At 43.9% G+C, this 20,422-nt stretch overlaps 1 protein-coding gene across 3 annotated transcripts; it reads left to right on the forward strand.

The window, feature by feature from the left end:
- Positions 1-643: 643 nt before the first annotated feature.
- LOC142767698 (uncharacterized) lies at positions 644-12,086 on the forward strand. Of its 3 annotated transcripts, XM_075869903.1 has the most exons (5): positions 645-955; positions 5,888-5,950; positions 8,097-8,185; positions 11,335-11,487; positions 11,585-12,086. In XM_075869903.1, the coding sequence occupies exons 2-4, from the start codon at positions 5,947-5,949 to the stop codon at positions 11,458-11,460; spliced, it is 219 nt and encodes a 72-aa protein (XP_075726018.1). In that variant the 5' UTR covers positions 645-955; positions 5,888-5,946; the 3' UTR covers positions 11,461-11,487; positions 11,585-12,086. The 3 variants fall into 3 exon arrangements, with proteins under 3 accessions (XP_075726008.1, XP_075726011.1, XP_075726018.1); XM_075869893.1 differs by lacking the exon at positions 11,335-11,487 and having other exon boundaries at positions 644-955; XM_075869896.1 differs by lacking the exons at positions 11,335-11,487; positions 11,585-12,086 and having other exon boundaries at positions 644-955; positions 8,097-8,399.
- The last annotated feature ends 8,336 nt before the right edge of the window (positions 12,087-20,422 follow it).

Below are 20,422 nucleotides of genomic sequence, written 5' to 3' on the forward strand. Positions count from 1 at the left end.
TCGTGGGCTAAAGAATGTGTTTTAAATATTATACACAGCTTTGCAAGATAATATCGACGAGTTTTACTCGTCTAGGTGTTGGAGGTGTAGGCCTGATAAAATGCGATGTTGCTTCAGAGCCTTTCTTTCGTAATATTGCAATTTTATTCAACTCTTTCAAACGCGGCACCGTAAATTTCTACTGGGTGCTCGAACACGGCAAGCAGGTCGCGGGGCAAAATCTTTGTAACATTTTATTACCGAAACAGCGATACTAGCAATGCTTGAGCTGCACTTGCTGTTTTCTAAATTGTAACCTCCTCAATCTCATCACTGTGATCAGGAAACAGAGAGAAAAAGCACAGCAGTAGTACGTAAAGAAATATTTAATTTCAAGCCCTTAAGCAATATCATCTAAACAAATTGCCAGTTCACTGTTGAATTCTCGATGGAAACAAACAGCTGATCAGGGACGCAAGCTTGGCTTGGCACTGGCTTGGCCGTTCATACAGAGCCAAAAGCCGCTGCAGGAAACTGGATTGCGGATCGTATTGAGACAAAATATTTTATACATTTTTGTTTTCTTTGTTTCATTTCTCTAATTTCTCTTGTGATGGCGTGGACCGCGCTTCGTCATCTCATGTACCGGCGCACTGTTTTGAAGTTTAGTATGGCGCACGATAATACATGATTGCGTGCTTTAATTTAAAAAGGTTCGCGAGTATGGCAGCAACACTGCAATGTCGGGAAGAGGCACGGGGAAGAGGATAGTAGTAGAACCAGTAGCAGCTGCATGCCCGGGTGGAGCGACGGATGCCCAGATGAAGGAATGTCAACCCGATGCCTTTTGTGTTGGCCGTTCTGGCAGTTCCGCCGACTTTATAGAAAGAGACGACCCCGTCGCTTGTCCTCTTCTCTTTTCCTTCGGGCATCAGCGACAACATTGACGGACGACGTGTTCGACTTCACCGTGGACGTGAGTATAGGTTGGTTTTTCATTCGAGTGAATTCTTGTTCAGATTTGCAACTTGTCGACTTCATCCTGATCATCTGTCACCGGCAATAAGTCACATACGTGTGATATTTAGGTGAAATAAATTATAATGCACATTTTCTGCTCCATTTGCGTGACTTAGCTACACCAGGACATGAGGTGAAGCCTTTGTCGCCTAGCCACTAGCAGGCAAGATCGATCACTCGCATCCTTCAGTTCACGAATCAACGCGCCTGCCTTAAAATTAGTAAGCTGCTCGCAAAGAATTCTTACCGAGGCAATTTTGTTTTCTGTGAACAATGCACCGTAGATTTGTCTTGAATAACAAAAAAAACTTGAAAAATAAATGTCGCGACCTTTTAGAAAACGCCGTGTCTAAGAGCTAGACGCGGCATTTTGTAAAAGGCTCATTAAATTCAGTATGTTTTCGTAGTTTCTGCTTGAAATTATTATTGTCTATGAATTTCATGGCCCAATCTTTTGCTTTGGCTGAAAATCTCGGCGGCAAAAACTTTGTTCAGTGTCCCTTTAAGGGCATGTGTAGATGTCATCATTTCAGTCGCAAATCTTTTTGCTAGTCGGTCGGCTGGTTAACAATAAGGGTACTAACTAGAGTTCCAGATTTCATCAGCAACACATCATCATGGCTTCATCAGATGCTGCATTATATACATTCTATCCTCGTTTTCAAATAGGTGTACCGTATGGTCCACTGTTACAGGAAACAAGCGAGCTCATGGACAGTGAGCCATGTTGTGCTAACTGGCAGCGAGGCTTGTGAATGGGACGCATGCGCATAGAATCGGGGTGCGCCCAGTTTTGTCTGCCATTTCTCCGCCTGTACGCATGACAGCATTGGAAAGCGCATCCGTATTTTAGCTGCGCAATTTATCTAGTCCAGTGCCTCCTGCTTCAGGGATTTCCTGTGAGCACAAAAAATGCATGATTTTAATCGTTGCTGCAGTGTTTTACAAGTTGTCACCGTAAAGCACATCATATTTTTCGCATAATGCTCGCTGCAACTAGCAAGTTTCGATGACTCAAAATGCTGTTCAGGTCTGATGTAGCAAACATTTTAAGCTCGTCCTCGTGACCATAAAATATTGGTTTATTAAATAATGGAAGGCAGAGTTGGTATCAGTTGATTTACTGTGTGAAAATGAAAAGTGTGAAGGACCGTGCCTCGCAAGTAAGCCCCGAGAGCATGAGCAGAGAAGTAGCAGATGAGGATGCTCATGCGCTGCATTTCCAAATCTCACCAGCACTAATGCTTGACGGACTGCTGGCCACGCACTAGCGTGTTCTTTCTGAAACAGGACTTTGGCCCTGTAAGCAAGTTCTTGAAGGGCATAAGTAAAACGTAGAATGGGCCCCCTAAATGCACCCATCCTTGAACCATTGGGCTTATAAATTAGTGCTCTTTTCAAAATACAACTATTCTGAGCTATAAATTGTTACAGAACAGTGCACGAAGTTTAAAAATGGGAAAAAGGTCTTTAAATGTCCCCTTTATACATAGTGTTCTTGTGATGTCACTTCTGCCGTTGTCGCCCTCTCCCGCCATGATCGGGTAACTCCCTGGGTATCTACGGCAGTTCACGTGCTGCAGTGCGGTTTGTTGGGGGCTCGTCATCTGTTGCTGTGAACGACATGGAAGCATTGTGGTTTTTTGTTGTCTTACTTAAACGAGCTCATTGGATTAGGAAGGCCTCGCTCGTTCACTCGATACAAGACCAGATAATCAAGATGTGCGACACATATACCAGCCGCGGCGTACACCGGCTGCCCGCCACAACCTATGAGGGTTTATTATCTTGCTTTTACTACAAATTGCCTGGCCCAAAAACAAGTGAAAGCTCAAAATCTCTCGAGCCACAATTTTAAGAGTGGATGTGCGAAGCGCAGCTGCTCCCATCGAAAACTAGTCGTGCAGAGCTAGGCAAGTTTACAAGAGATATAATATTATGAATATATTGTCACGGCCTACGCCACCAAAGTAGCAATGCCCCCCCCCCCCCCCCAAGTGTTTTAAACAGTGCTGATGTTGAGCTTGAGCCTCTTTGATTGCAATTTGTGGAAATAGTCGAGGAAAATATTATACAAGGCAGATAGCGACTTTGCGTGGTGTGTGCCGCGGTAATGCCAGTCATCACTTTATTTTTCGCGTATGCTTTAACACACTTTTCACTTTGTATTTTGCTTTTGTTGTACGCTAATGTACAGTGGAGTCACTGAACATGATAGAGACCGTGTATAGAATTAATTGACTAATAAAAAAAATCCTGACGCCCAACTTGAACCGATCGGCTATACTTCAAAATGAACTAATATTGTTTCCCATTCTTTATAGTTTGTTTCAATGCAATACCAAATCTCCGCGATCGCCATCACGATTTTAACCGCCTTCCTCACCATCATGATTTTAACTGTGGACAAGTTTGTATGTACAGTATCTTGGTAAGCTATATCTGTTTGCAGGTAAATACTTGGCTATGGCACTTACTCGTAATGAAGTTGCACCTGAAGATGCAAATATTGCAAAGTTTCTTCAAGTAGCTTTTGTTAATCTGCACCAGCCAAATACGCTGGTACTTTTAGGAAAATCGCAATGTGCGTTCTCAATTTCAGGTTATAAGTTTCAGCGAAGAAATACCCTAAGCTCAGCTCCCTCTGCGTGGACTACTAAATCAACTTGCCTCACTAGCAGCTCATAATTTCTCAAACTTGCATCGTGAGGCAAAACTAAATGGGTGCAAGCACGAGGAGACAACATGGCAGTTGTAGGCGATAGATTCGGTTGGTGCCCGGGCATGTTGGTGGCGCATTTCGGAAGTGACGAAAAGGCGCTGGGAGATGCACGTGCACACTTTGTATAGTTGCTGTATTGGACAGCAAACTTTTTTTCTTATCTGAGCAGTTTTACCAAAGGAAGCTTCATCATATGGCGTGATAAATGAAGCGAATCCACAGGTTGAACCACATCATAGCCTCGCTGTGCTTTTGTACTTTTTTTAGCTCGCAAAATTTATTGACGGATAAGGCAGCACTTGTTTCTTTACCATATGATCATCTCCGGTGTGCTGCTGCCTCAATATTTCAAATTCTAAGCATTTACACCATTGTATGCTAACTTTTCCTTCAAAGTGAGACTAGCCACATGTGTATCGTAGATCAAAAAGCATGCCAGTTTTACGTACTTGCAAGGTAAACATAAGAAATGCACAGTCGATCAAAAATACTAGTTTAATGGTGCATTACATAGCAGAGCACCTGTGGCACCTCGGGAACAAGATAATGCCACATATGTTACAAGAGATAATTAAAGAAGACAGGGGACGTTCCGTGAACAAATAGAAACAAAAATTAAATGGCACGTGGCAGCGAGCGAAGGCGGCAGGGGGGGGGGGGGAGCCCGTGGGACTTCAGTGGATGAACGTAAGGTGTGTGTTTAATATGTGGAAGAAAAAAAAAATTCAAAATTTTGGCGACTGAAATGAGGGTGACTTAGTGAGTGCGCTCATGACGAGAGTAAACACGGTTATTATTTTTTTTTCAAATCTCTTTTGAAAGCCACAAAAAATCTGTATGTGGTGCAGCCTAACAGAAGGTCCGTGAAGGCAAATTATGCATTCGTCGTTGTACAAAGGCCTACTTTTTTTTCATGCGCACCATCCCCGCCGTGGTGGTCTAGTGGCTAAGGTACTCGGCTGCTGACCCGCAGGGCACGGGTTCGAATCCCGGCTGCGGCGGCTGCATTTCCGATGGAGGCGGGAATGTTGTAGGCCCGTGTGCTCAGATTTAGTTGCACGGTAAAGAACCCCAGGTGGTCTGAATTTCCGGAGCCCTCCACTACGGTGTCTATCATAATCATATAGTGGTTTTGGGACGTTAAACCCCACATATCAATCAATCATGCGCATCATAAATAGTGCTCGAAATTTAATTGCATATGTTGTTTTCATCCTCGCTGTATTCCGTGCTGTTTATGATGTAAAAAAAAGTAGCACGCTGAAGTGGTGCTGCTTTTGGGCAACAGTTGAAAATGGCGGGGTGCATGAATCTGGAATACTGCCGCTTACACTCAAATCATTCTTGTGGTCACCTCCCACTGTTTGCAGCATGTGTTGTGTATACACAGCTGCATATTTCCTAGCTAGAAAAATTTGATTTTAGGTGTTTCTCGCCATTTTCCATGTAACTATTCCACAATTGCACACACTGATCAGCAGGCTTTCAATTGCGCTGAAGGACACAGGTGCCATAAAATTCATAGTCGATTCTTTCAAGAAACCGTATGTAAAGGCTGAAGCTTCATGCGTACATACACACACACATACCATATTGTTTTTTGTACTTTATGAAAGCTGCAAAGGTCTCATGTGCCTCCAAGTGTAACCTGTCTTATTTATTCTCCATCACCACAAAAGTTTTGTGAGTTTCAAATAAAAGTACTTTGCGCATGGCCACTTTTGTGTAATTTTTTGTGTAGGTGTTATTTGAGCAGCCTACAGTGTTTACTTTATAAGCCTGTATGTATATGTTGCATTATAAGGATGCAGAATGTGTGTAGCTGTACAATATAGATGAAGTGTAAAAATTGTGTGTGTATTGTAGTGTTCTTGCAACCAATCTTACCCCCGTATTCTAGAACGTCCCTCCACTCAACGCTTCACCTTCACTTGAGATGGCTGATGGGAGCGCCGTCTCTAAGCAGAGAAAATTGCTGCATGTCAGCAATAATCTGCTGTGATTATCGAGTAGCGCAGCGTCGCTTTCAAACGAGCAGCGGCACAGGGCTCAACTCTGTCAAGTGAAGGGTGAAAGTCGAGTCGGGGAGGGTTTATGAATATGGGGGTTAGTTTTGTTGTCTTGTTAACCTGCCATTAACACTGGATTGATGCTACTTTGCTCTAGCTGTACAGTGCTCTCCAAGGCACAAGGAGGCACCGCACGGGGAAGGCTCGGAGCAAACCATGCGTGAGTTTCCTTTCATTGTTACACTATGCACGTATTAAGTGATAGACTTTAATGTATGCTATTTGTATTGTGCAAGTTTTTGGGGACATACAACTTCCAACACTTATATGTTCTGACGAAAATCACGCAAGAATGAGAGAAGCTTGTGCAAAAATTATGCAAGAGTGTAAGAAGCTTTTGCAGAAGTCTGTGAAATGAAGTTTTGAAATTTTGTGGCAATGTGTCATTGTACAGTGGTCAACAGTCTTGCTCAGCATGCTTGACTGCAGGGCTCCCGGCTGCACAGGCGCATCTACGGAGTGCCTGATGCATGATGGGCCAAATGTCAGCCTGCACACTGGTGCCTCTTATCCCCGTTTGTCTGTTACATCAGTGTCTCTTGTAAAGGGGATCAACTGTGCTACCTTTTTTTTTTCGAATGTAATGAGTTCTTTTTCCAGATTATTGTTGTTTTAAGGTAGAGCCTCACATTTCTATCAAATACTGAAGATTCTATTTTTCCTTCTAGATGCTATGAAGTCACTTCTTTTGTTACAATAGAGTGAACACTGTTATGAGAAAAGCTACTTTATGGAGTTAACTCACTCCATATTGACTTAACACACAGAATTGGTGAAAACTACACTCCAGTCCAGCTGCATTAGGAATAATATTCATTTGCATACTTCTGTTTCTTTTGTTTGTTTGTTGGCTGGAGGTTTGGAGTATAGGGTGGCCAGAGGGCACTGTGTAGTCTTTCTTCATCTTCCCAATTTTGTGAACATCAATTGATAGCCGTATGGGAAGTAGCCAGCATGCTGAAACAGCGGTGCAAGCATGCAAGGTGTTCACCATTGCATGCAGTCAGTTGCTGGGAGCAACCTACTGCATACAATTAACTGCGAGTGGTGCTGCACTATGTGTGCCTCCTGGAAAGCTGCAATGGTAAAGTGTCACAATCGTATAGTAACATGGATAACATCGTAATTTGTTTGTTGAATAATTTTGCAACAGAATCAAAGGAGTTTTGGATAAATTTGTGTATCTGCCTGGTTCATCAAAGCTACAGAGTCAAATGCGGTATATACTCGCGTATTATGTGTACTTTTTTTGTCAATCCGGTCATGTGCGAAGCTAGTAGGAATCGCTGGCCTAAAAGCTCAACTGGGAATATATGTTGCAGGCGCTGTCACAGCTGTCTCAAAGCGGATTGTCATTTGTTTGCTAAGCCTGTTCAAATGCCCCCATTTTCTTGAAGTTCTTCCGAACAGTGCTCACAAAAACCAGTTCCCATGACAGGGTTATACCAGAGAACATAAGTACTCTCCAATAATTGTCGGGAACCCAACGTAAAGTAAGATGCAGACAAGGAAGCGCGATGCCAACACAGTGCTGTGTGTGTCGCCCTTCATGTGTGTGTGTGTCCATTCTTTCTCCCAGTCTTCTATTGCATTGTGTTCCCTCCGATATCTAACCAACACACCCAAGCTTCTATGCTAAGTCTTATTCAACGCACTCTTCTGCTGGCTCCCATACTGAATATTGCATGTCGAAGAACTCCACGCTGATGTGCTTAGCGGTAGCACGGTTTCAGTTTTCTCCGGTAAGCTTTATAACAGCAATCTGCCTCGTATATAATTATTGTAGCCTATCACAAGGAACGGTAAAAACGCAATGGCCAGATGGCGAAACCGAAAAAAAAAATAGTGCGAAAACCTGCCTCATCTAGTTGATGTGACAGGTCCTTGCACGCGTTCAACATCTGTGCTGTGTCTCGGGAATACATTCTTGCCGTGGAAGAGGTGGGAAGATAGGAAGCAAACCTTTAGGCATTTCGGACTACACATAAACAGGTTTCGGTTTTCAAGTTCGATATTCTAGGGAAAGCATAAAAGTTCATGGAAGAAGGTACCTTGCACTCTGTCCATTTTGTGTAAGACTGCACTCGCCTGCTCGACAAGAGATGTGCCTGACCAGAGCATCATGAAGTCAAATGCGTCTGTGTGTGTGCTGGCAAGGTGGCTCAGGCTGGTTGGGGAGGGCAAAGTATGCGAGCAAAAAGTTTCTTGTAGTAAAGCAGGCTGGCTAATTATACTGGTGAGCAAATTATGTGAGGATGCAAATTGTGCGAGTAAATATGGTATGTATGTACTCTTGTATGTTTCAGCTCTATTGCTACGGATCCTGCGGATCCAACTTGGCATCCGGCAGCAACAAAGAGAGGTTCTGCAGGAGGTGCGACAGCTGAAGCACGAGGTACGGCTCTTGTCCGTGCCTCAGCACGCCCAGCCAGCACAGCGCCCCTCTGACCTTCCCCGGCTGCCTGCTGGTACAATTGGAGAAGTGGAGGCAGTAGAGGCAGCTGTGCAGAGTAAAGCTGTGGCTGTGGCTTTGGTGTATATTTCTTGATTTTTAATATGCCTATGTAACATGCAGAAATTTAGTACTGCTTTAAAATACTGTGTTTCGGGAAACAAACTAGTCAGGTTATCTCATGAGCCACTGTACTACAGTCGAATATGAATAATTCGTACTCAAAGAGGCCAGAAAATTTGTTCAAACTAAAAGAAGTTCAAAATAATGAAAGTTACCGTAATTACTTGAATCTAACACGCACCTTTTTTCCGATTAAGAGAGTTCATAAATCGCATGTGCGTTAGAATCGAGTACGAAAAAAAAATGAATATGGTCATTCTATTGCCATCGCCACTTACAAAATGGCCGCCCCCTACGTGCGTCGGCATGGCGCGTCGGTCATTTCTTCCTATGTGTTTCCCATGCGCGGCACTTTATACGTGTGCTGAGGAGTTCGTCATCTTGTAGTACATTAGCATCGACGGCATGGTAGGGCCGACTCCAAAAACTCGACGAGTGCACCACAATGCTGCTTTTAAAAGAAAAGTCGTCGCGTGTGCCGGAACGGACAGAAATCGAGCCGCATCGCGGTCATTCGAAGTTCCCGAAACGTGCCTGCCGGACTGGCGAAAACAAAAGCAGAATATTGTCGACAGCAAAGATTCACGCAAAGGCTTCAGTGGACCACAGCAGGGTCGGTTTCCACAAATTGAAGAGCTGCTCGGCGAGTATGTGATTAAGCAGTGAGCGGCACAGCGGCCCGTGACGACAGAACTGCTCCAAGTGCAGGCTATGCAGTTAGCCTTAGAAAAAGGGCTAATGCAGAGCCCTTTTAAAGCGAGCAGGTGCTAGCTAACGAACTTTATGAAGAGAAAAGGCTTTTCCCTCCGTAGGCCAACGGGCATATGCCGTAAGTTGCCGGAGGAGTACGAAGAAAAGCTTCAGAGTCTTCAGAGGTTCCTCCTAAACTTGCGGCACAACAACGGCTACCTGCTTGGGCAAATCGGGAATGCCGATCACACGCCTCTTTACTTCGACATGCCTGGCACCACAACCGTCTAGGAGAAGCAAGTTTGTGTACTGACATCGGGCCACGGTAAAACTACAGTGACAGCAATGCTCTGTTGCACGTCAGATAGGCATAAGTTTCCCCCGTACTTCATATTTAAACGGAAGACGCTGTCAAAAAGAGTCGTTTTCGCGAGTGGTGTGATCAAGCGGGCCAACGAGAAAAAAGGGTGCGCGTTGCAACCGATGTCTTATGTTTTTTTTTTGTCGTGGAAATCGGGGGCGCGTTACAATCGAGGGCGCGGTAGAATTGAGTAAATACGGTAAACGAGCGGAGGGCTCACCATGCAGTGATGCATGTGCATGGAGTTTTATTCACAAATTACAGGACATCCGTCATTAATTAAAGTAGTCAATACATGTCTGTACACGTTGGCCTTACAACGAGTCAACAAGTTTTGCGTGCAGTTTGCAAAGCATTTGTACTTCGGCTTCAGTATTCTCCTGGCAAAAGAAGTTGCGCGTGGCAATGTCCAGTGCTGACACTCTTCGAAGACAACTGTGTTTCCGCTGTTACCATCTGCGCTGCAGCCGGAGCGTGGCCAGCACATGATGAGAATGGAGGAGCGTCTCCACCTGGAGAAAAGCAGATCGGCATTCGAGAGAGAAACACTCCGCGGCAGCTTTTTTTTTTTTCTCTCTTCATGCGCGGTGTTGAAAGGAGAAGAGTCTCTACATAGCAGGAACGAAAAACAGGGAAGCGTGACACCGGCGCGTTGCAGATCGGCATGAGAGAGCCAACTCTCTGCGACAGCTTTTTTTCCCCTCTTTCCCTTCATGCGCAGTGTTAAGTGGAGAAGGGTCTCTACGTGGCAGGGACGGAAAAAGCCGAAGCGTGGCACAGGAATGTCGCAGATTGGCATTTGGCAAACATTCCACCGCAGTCTTTTCTTTCCTTTTCTTCATTTTCTTCTTCAAGCACAGCGATGAGGTGTCTGAGGTGCCACCGCAGGATTGGGCGGGGTGCTGAGAGCATTTTCGGAGCGCGGTATAGCTTTGATAGGACCACAGTGTCAGTTCAAATTAAGTGTGTTGGAATTAATGAGATTCGACTGTATTTACTATAGTCTGTGAAGTCCGAGTGAACTGTCCTAAGCTAGCAGATGATGTAGGCGGCATGGTGTGTTTGATGGGCAGTGACTAGCAATAGCCTGCTTAAAACAGACATTCAGTAATTTTGTTCATTTATCACCCTATTTCCTGTCCGCTGCGGCTCTCTCTACTTTGAGCTACAGTTCACCCTGCCTTGTGTTAGCCGATTTCTTACTTTTTTAAAAATCTAACATGCACCCAATTTCGCAGTGTGAAGAAAAATGCACCTTTGTTTATTGTGATGAGATTTCTATAGCGACATGCCTCTTTGTTGGCTATCACAGAAAAATATAAACAGCAAATGTTGCGACCATCTAGTGCGACTTTTATTTTTCTATCAGTTTCATCTATGACCAAGATTTGGTCGCTCTAAGGTTGCCTCTTAGTACGCCTTGATCATGTTCATTTATCTTGTTGTGCTCTGCTTACAATGCATTGATTAAAAACATGTCCAAGCTTCTTTTTGAATTCCACATATTTTATCGTTCTTCACCTGTAGAAGCTACTCCTGGTCAACATTCAGGCAAAGACATTGTAACCTCGAAGAAACGTGTATTGGAATTTGAGCACTGTACAAAGTAATTATACTATTTCATAGCTAGAATCAATATTTATTAGGGTTATAACAGTGTTGTATTTGATTTCATAACAGCGAAACTGCATTCAGGGAAGGACTCTGAAAGGTTCTCACACTGAGTGTGAGAGGGCTGATGTGGAAACCATTTTAGGTCAAGTGAGTTGAAGTTAGCGTAAAAAAACAATAAAATGTTGTGATGCCCAAAAATTCAAGTTGTTGTTTTCAGTGTCCTCTTCTTGCAGATATTTATCATGAAAACATTTCGATGTGCTGTTGCGTTTACCCCAGCTATGCTTCTTGCATTTTTTTACAGCGCAAGCACCTCCTGCAGATTGGGGGACGTGGCCTCCGAGAAATTGGTGTGAATGCCATGAAGGCTGTATTGGCACATGACGTGCAAGTGCTGTACAGCCTTCATGGCAGAAAAGGGCCTTTGTGAACCTGAGGCTCTGTAGATTAGTGACAGGTTAGACTTGTTCATTGTTTTATGTGTGTGTACCCTTGTGTATTCTCTGTACTGCAGTGCTTCATGTGTACTATGGTATTTCTGTTCTTGTATGCAGATGTCATCTGCCAAAAAGCAGGGTGCGACCAGGCGGAGGCCCTGAACTTTATTAAGAGGTGGCTGCCAGGGTCTGGTGATCGCTGTGGGGGCAGGAAGCGGCGCTTCAGAGAAACATTTGTTGTGGAGCAGCCCGATGATCCCCACTCTCAGAGTGCAGATTATCGGCCGCTCGCGGCAGCTGGCTTCCTGCCCAGCCACAGCAGCCAGGGCCTTCACAGCACCACTGTCACTGTGCCCCCAACGCAACCTGACCTGCAGTAAAGCGAGCCTTTTTTAGTTGTGTATATATATTTTTCAATATATACATTTTTTGTTGTACCAAATAAATAAAAAAAACAAAGAATAAATAGTCTGCAGACTGTCGGTGGTGCACTGTTCGGCTAGCTTATGCTGATTCGGAAGCACCATCACCATGTTTTAGTTACAAAAAAATGCTCTAAACTATGAATATTCTCGATTACCATGTGGGGGACATATGTGGGGATTGCAAGTGGGGGACATACGCTTTCAGCATTTACTTCCTAAGGACTTTTTTTGATCTGCTGTACCAAATACCAGTACCAAATAAAGCACTCGCTATTGCAAAAGATAAATTGGTAAAAAAATAAACTACACTTCTAGTGTTAGCAAAGGGAATGAGAAATAAAGGATGAAATAGATCGAGTAACTGCTTTCAGTTTTCTGCATTCAATTTTCTGTTGCCCCAAGTATACAGGGCTGCAAAGCTACAAGAGCGGGTCATCGAAGCATATTGTTTAAATCTTTCTGTAAGAAAAATTCCCTACTAATAATGGTTACATAATGGCAAGCCAATCAGTAGCCAATATTCGTCGTGCAGGAAACATCGGTGTAATAACGGCATTTGATTGGCTGCAATGTGGCCCTGCATTGGTCCAATGTCGGTCGTACATCCGTAGCCAATATTCGTCGTGCAGCAAACATCGGCGTAAAAATGGCATGTGATTGGCTGAAATATGGCCCAATGTTGGCCGAACAGTGGCAGCTTTGTCGGCAATACGACGGGCCTTCGTCGGCCCAATGTTGGTTGCATACTGGCTAAAATATCGGCAAAACGTCGGCCCATCATTGGCTTGAACGTCGGCCCGACATTGGAAGAAGTTGCACTTCCGACGTCGGCCCGACGTCGGTGCCGATGTTAGCCGATGTTGGTCCAAGATTGGTCCAACGGCGGCGTGCTGCCTGGGAAGTAATGTGTCAACAGGCATGAGTAGCTGCGATGCAGCTTTGAAGTTCGTGCACAGGGCGAGTTTGTCTCTGCCTGCATTCACACGGTGCAAAACTATTTTATTCTGGCATGGCAATAAAGAGCGCGCTGTGATTAGTGCCTATGCTGTGCAACATCTGTATAGAACGGCGTACATAAACACGCATTTAATTGTAAGCATCAAAATACGCAACAGATCTGGCCCTTCGCGTCAAGCCACGAGGAAGTGGAATAACGTAAGGCTTAATTTCCAGCAAATATTTTTATCATCCCAGTTTCCTTAGTCTGAGCAACAAGGCACACGAAAATTTGTTGGCTCTGCTGCCGCTATCTGCCACCCCACGTTAATAAGGACATTCTGTGCCTGCACAGGTGACCCCGCCGCGGTGGTCTAGTGGCTAAGGTACTCGGCTGCTGACCCGCAGGTCGCGGGATTGAATCGCGGCTGTGGCGGCTGCATTTCCGATGGAGGCGGAAATGTTGTAGGCCCGTGTGCTCAGATTTTGGGGCACGTTAAAGAACCCCAGGTGGTCGAAATTTCTGAAGCCTTCCACTACGGCATCTCTCATAATCATATGGTGATTTTGGGACGTTAAACCCCACATATCAATCAAGAAAATCAATCAGTGCCTGCACAGGTGGAGCACCCCCAGGCTTCAACATGGCAGAAATGTGCTCTGCTTCTTATAGATGGCAGCAGATTCTTCACAAGGTGTGTAGAGTGGTGTTGGTGTTTCAAAAACACATTAGTTTTCCAATTTTTTCTTTAGTCTAGCAAGTGCTGTCCTCCTGCCACGAAACAAGGAATTCCTTTTTTCTCGTGAAGTTCACCTGTGGTTTGAATACCCAGCCTTGTTTAGGGCAGTGTGTCAGCTATCGCTTGGACACCAGTGCTAGTACGGAGGGGCTACATTCAAAATGTTTCGTAAGTGTTTTCTATTCATAGAAACTAGAAAAGCTGAAGTCTCAAAAGAACACTTCCCTAAATGCTAAGCTCCTGGTCGTCACTTGCTTTTTAAAGCAGAGCATTTTTTTGCGAACTAAAAGCACCTTAAATATATCTGTCTGTCAGTCGGTCTGTGTAGTATCTATCTGATTGATCGATTATTTCTAGCCTCTTAAGTTTGGGTGCTCTGTGATCGTCTCTTTAACTTGATATCTTAGGTCATCAACTCACTTATGAGTTAACTTAGTCGAGACTCGCTCGTACTCAAATTAAGCTATGTGCTTGAGTGAGTAAGGGCAAGTAATAGTTTAGCGAGCTTGAGGCCGAGTGAGTCTCTTTCAAGAAAATTTTGGTAGGTCAGAATGCAGCCCCGGGCGTAAAGTATTTGTAAGTGAGTTTGAATGAGCTCTTATTTTTTTGCCAACTGATGTTTGACATAAACCATAGCTTGTATGACAGTACAGAGTATGTATAAAAAGGTTTCATTCGGCAGTTCACTGGCATTTGGTTTTCACACGTTCATTTACGCTACTTACAACTGCGTTAGAGAGCAAAGAATCTATAGCTGACTGTTTTCGAAAAGTTTTCTAGCACTGTATTTTCGACCACTGATTAACCCTGCACCGACTATTCTTGTCTTTCACTATTGCTTGCTCCGTCCAGTATACCTAGGGTTGGTCATTCAGTTTTCCCTAAAATGTTGGGCGTGATGCGCACCACCGGAGGCGCGAGTACTGTAATCACTGTGGCATGCAGGGTTGGATCATTTGATTTCGCTTCGCACTGGCAAAGGAAAGCTGGCAGTCGCATGTGTGCTTTCATCGTGATTTTGCGGTGTCTTCATTGGCGAACAGCGCTGCTTTGCTCTGGCTTCAAGTGTGTGGACTTCTGCAAACTACACAATCCGGAAAGACAGCAAAAGTTGCCGGTGGCATGCCACAGTGTGCTACGTCTTGAGGGCACTCTCATGTTCACTTGGAATGCCACTGTCACCTCTCTCTTTTTGCGTGGTGGTTGTTATTTAGAGCCTAGGGGTTAACATGAGAACTGACCATTAGGCTGGCATGAAAGCGAAACGTTTAAGTTTCCGCGCAGGAGCCATGCTCCCAACTAAAAATGAATGTTCGAACAGTCCGATTATGAATACTTTAATATAGGATGTAACTGTGTACATCTGGAGGAAGTTGCCGTCATTACTTTTAAAAATGTGCGCCGTTGTTCGAATTGTCAGAGAGTCTATATATAGCCTGGAAGTCCAATTCTTATTCCTTTAATTTGAATAATTTCACCTTATTCCGATCGATTTCGTGGGCAGTTGCTTCAGTATGTTCGGCCAGCACGTTGGACGAAACCTTCTTTCTTAAATCATACATGTGCCGCTCCAGTTAAAGCTACTTCTCTCGCCAAGGTTACCTAACCGCAGCCTCTCCCACTCTCACCCTCCTCCCCAGCCAGCTCTCGTTCCCCATCTCTGTACCCGACACCAGGGGTTTCCATCCACCAGTAGCGTAGCCAGGGCAGCACCAAGCCCGTGCCTCTGCCCCCTCCCCCATTTTTCCTACTTTATACAGCGGCACAGGAAATAACGGTTGGCCACATTCGCTTGCCTAGCTGGGACCCATTCTAATCAAAGTGGCGGCCCCGTCGAAAAAAATTTTCTGGCAACACCCCTGCGATGCGCGACGTCAGCTCACAGGGTTCTTTGCTTACAGATTACGTCTGTAGAACGGGCCCATAGCTACTGTCACTTCTTCTCAATGTGTTTTTGATCTCTCCCTATTTCACTGAAAGCTCTCAGCCCCCCCCCCCCCACCCACTTATTTTTTGTCTTGAATTTTCGTCGTCTCATCCACGGTTCCGGCGATAGAAATCCGCGGTACTGTCGCCGGGCCAACCGTTGCACGCTGTTGTTACTTTACCTGGCCGAACGCACCTTCAAGGGATAGCCGAAGCGGTTCCCAGCCCCACGGTGAAAGAAAAAATAATGTTCGTAGTTTGAGAGGGGGAGGTGTAGTGGTTAGAAAATTTCTTGGCTTGGGGTTCTAACCCAAGCAGGGCATCCTGCCTAGGCCACCTTTGCCATTTTAAACCGGTGCTTTACGGAAAAGCGTATTGAGATTTTAAAGGCGCTGTTACTGCTACTCACGGCACACTACACATATTGTTCAGTTACTCATGTGTTTGTATGCTGCCTCATTCTGGTTATGAGTATAATCACTGATGTCTAAACATGCTGCTGGAAATAATTTGGAGCAGTGTATGACATCTTTGCTTCCCTAAAAACTCACTACATTGTGCACCGGTTCTTTTTTTCACCACCCGTACTCTTCGGTTTCAGTAATCTCCCAAATTTTATTGTCGCCAGCATGACAGATCCATATATGAATTCGCAGAATCTGTCAAATGATTTGAGAGGCACAGCAAATGCTTATATGGACTTTATCCCTGGTGGCTCAGTGGGGTGGTTCAAAATACCACTGCCATTGAAATAGCAGTGCTGCTGTTTACACTGCACAGTTTAGGGGATGTTGAATGGTTTATACATATTTTGTTAATAAATTTAAGCCTTCTTTTTATACTCCTCAAAATTTGATATCTCGTAATGAAAATTGCGTATTCTTTCCTTGTAACCTGCTGGAAATTTACACTTTAGTGCTCTAAGTGTAATATTTTGCTGCTCGAAAAATTTCTCCAGATTCTCTTCCGGCTGTTGCACTCCAGATCTTGTTGAAGACTAGCTTTCAGTGATGCTGTAAGCAATGAGCAAACAACATTGATTGTCGGACATTCTTTTCACATTTCGTCTGGTGTCCCCGTAATCTAACATGCACCTCCCAGTCTGACCATTATAACGGTTGGCGCATGACAAAGGAATCTTATACTTATACACTACTCCTGTAACACAAGGAATGAAGGTGTTTCGGTGTTTCTAATTACATTCACCTTTATGTTAAGCTCGTAGCCTCTGGCTACGAGCTTAACTAGTGTGCAAGTGCTGCCCAGGTTCTTGAGAGCCATACAAATCACTGCCGCATCAAATCTGGATGCGACACTCTTAATTGTGCACCATCTTGTAAACAAGTCTAACAAGTGTTGTGTATTTTCATGTACTAATAAGAATTTGTACCAATAAAGTACTTAAACGTAGGGCAGCAGGCTGAGGTGGCTCTCATGATCTTTTTCACAGGCTTCGCTTTTGCTGAAATGCTTGATCCATGTCACCATCTTTTTGCAGGATCTAATGACTGCATAATCTGAAAACCCTGCTGTAAGGAACTTCTGGCTCTGAGCATGAACACTGCTCAATACCTTGTGCACACATGACTTGCATACAGCCTCCTGTACTAAAGATGCAGCGAATCTATCGCTGATCACTTTGGAATAAGCTGATGTGTAAGGCGAAAGAGGCTTTTGCGACCTGGGCTTGTACTGCCAACACACATGCACAGGGCAGGAATGAGACAGCTGCGCATATTGCACACTTTTGATACATTTCCATTTTCTTGCGCCAAGCTGCAAGCTGCTGTAAAAGCATAGAGATAAAGAAAATTGCACCGAACTGTTGCGAAACAACCTCGAAAACTAGAATTTTATGCCAACCTCAACTTCAGTGCAGAAAACAGGGCTAGTTTGACTAATAAGACGCGACCAATTGTGTTTTTTTCCCTTTGCACCTTTCTGGTGACAAAGACTCCTATGGTGCCACCATAATCTTTAAACTTTAGCCAATATGCGTGGACCCGCAAACATGTGGTGCCGTGCATCGAGCGTGCTGCTTTTACTATTTTGGCTATGTGTTCTATAGTGCCACTGTCGGCTAGCGAATACCACCGAGTTGAGTGGCAAGCATAGCGTGACTCTCCGGTTCTCTGTTGTGCGTAGCGCGTTCCACCAATAACTGTGGCTTTCATGTCGACGCTGCTGAATGCGGTCACATAAGAGTACGTGTGACTGTGAACGTGGAGTCTCTTTTTCCCTGCAATTGACGCGTCTTCCAGACGCCCTGTCGCGTGCACACAGGTTCTCAAAATGGGTTCTGTTAGTGGCAGAACATGCGTAACCCGTTCTAGGTTTACACCCATTAGCTACCAATTTATACAGGCTAGTTCTCATTGCAATTTGCATTTGAAAAGGCCATCGCAACTGAAATCCGCACGTCAGTGTCTGCAGGTAAAGAGAAACACTTGGTTACATGCGAAGCCGCGGTGACAAAACGGGTGTTTAAACCATTGTAAACCATATTATCGGGCACCTTGGCGTTTTATTCGTGACTCATTACGCATCGGCAATCACTTGGCACATTTTCATTAATGGCGACTTGCCACTGCCCCGTTTTGTAATCGAAAATTGAAACTCGCAACAAGTGCTTGAAGAGGCGTCGCTGCATGCGTGCCGGTCCTTGGCTACACGAGCTTTTGGCTTATCTTAATCAATGTTTCGGTCGGCGGCAGTGTGACCTCATTTTCTTTCGTTTCTTCTTTTTTGCACTAAAACCTGCCTCTTTATGATAACCAGTTTGTTTGCGTGGACAGAGATTTTTTTACCTGCGATGCACATGCACTTTACACGAGTCATGGAGCAGCGCGGGCAGGAATCGCAAGACGATATATTAACAGGAGTTCTTCATCGACAGTGATGAGCTCTAAATATTGAAAAAATATAAAACTGGCCAACTTGTGCTATAATAATAGCGCATGGTTGTTCTTGTGGAGAGGCGTTATCAGTATCACTCGCTTATCAATCAGTGCCGGATGCACGTGCTTTACGAGACAGGCTATGCGGCGAGATTTCTTTGCTTTCGCGCTGCCCTCTTGGAAGTGGTCCTGCACAAGGTGGCCGCGAACGGCAGTGCAGTATGCTTTTGTTGTCTGCTAAAGAGCTCTTGATGCTATCATGTCAGGCTTTTTTTTAACTGAACAACCACTGTTACGTCACTAATATTTTTGTGCAATAACAATTTTTAATGATTTAGGGCGATGCGTTCTTTGATTTTTCCACGGAACCTAGCTTTCAACGAAACCTTTTTTAGATATTGTTTCGCATGTTACGAGGCTACCCTACTGAAACGTTCCGTATGAAATCTTACGGAAAATATATGGACTCTGTAACATTTTCTTATGCTACATACGGAAAAAATATGGAGTTTTATGGAAATATACGGAAGTTGTATGGCATTTACGGAACGCTTCTTAAGGAGTATAAGGAAGGATAAGGAAATTGTATGGCGTATACGGAAAGGTTTTTATGGAGTATACGGAAAGCTAAGGAAAATGTATGGCATATATGGAAAGCTTTTAATGCAGTATATGTAAGGATAAGGAAAGATAAGGAAACTTATGGAGCATACGGAGAGTTCATGATGGAAGATATGGAAGGATAAGGAAAGTGTATGGAGTGTACAGAAGCTTTCATAAGGAAAATGCAAAATGTAAGGTCTTACGGAAATATACAGATTTTGTAAGGTGCTTACGAAAATGTGCAATAGTGTATGAAAGGCATGTGGATTGTTGCAAAAATGTGGAAACTCTACAGTTGTTGTCACATTTTAAGCAGGAAATCCGAGCTCTATAAAGTTATAAATGAATGCACAGTGACATATATAGTACAAAAGAATAACGCAGGCTAGTCTGAGTTGTCCGTCACCGCTGTTCGCCCTTTTCCAGAATAAATACAACTTCTGCAGATGACCAGGTGCTAAAGTCTGTCACACGGAAAATGTGTCATTCACAAGGAATGACAATAACTGTCATTTTACTTGCATGCTGTCACACGAAAACAAATCAAGCAAAAAAAGCATAACTTCAAGGGCTCGTTTTTTGGTAGAAACAATAATAATGAGAACTAAATTCAATGTGAATGAACTTGTCAATATTAATGAAACTGTTCTCATTAACATTGGCAAAGAGAAATGCCATTTTAAAATATCGACCATGAGCTTAGCTCTCCTGAGTACCGACAAAAGAAATAAAAATCAATGAAAACTAATTTCATGTAGCCTAAAGATAATTTTTTATTGATAGTATGTGCTCCTACAATATAAATACAGCTATACACAACTTGCCACAGCTTCACGACATAAACGAGGTAGGGGCAGAGGGAGTGGTCAGAAAAATAATTAAGTATGAGAGCACAACTGATATGTACAAACACATAATGGTGCTTATCACTGATGCACGGATGGTCGTGTATAGAGCTGGGTCGTTTTGAGATTTTCAAAAGCATTGTTTCAGACCACCATGCAGATTACGCTTCAATTGTAGTGCTACATAAGACACAACTTATGGGCCAGCTTTAATGAATAAGAAGATTATAGGTTAAACAAATGCTTTAAAAGATATTATATCATGGCTGCATGGATGCATACAAGGTATGTAAAGCGCAATAAAGTGAGGACGCATGAGCTTCTCTTGATGCTTCAGTTCTACATAGATGCTTCAACTGTGCTGCAAAAAATTTAACCAATGTCTGTGTGTGCAACATTGTCCATTTTAAACTATCTATATGTATATATAAAATTCCTACTGCGAGTTAGGCTACGTAGCACTCCATAACTCTTCCTTTTATTAAGGGCAATTTTTCAAACAATCAACATTATTCATATTCTGTCTGATGACTTCGTGCCCGCAATTCTTGGTTTGGCTCGATCACAATTGTGCAGCCCTTAT

Source organism: Rhipicephalus microplus, chromosome 1 (assembly GCF_043290135.1).
Source record: "Rhipicephalus microplus isolate Deutch F79 chromosome 1, USDA_Rmic, whole genome shotgun sequence".
NCBI lineage: Eukaryota > Metazoa > Arthropoda > Arachnida > Ixodida > Ixodidae > Rhipicephalus > Rhipicephalus microplus.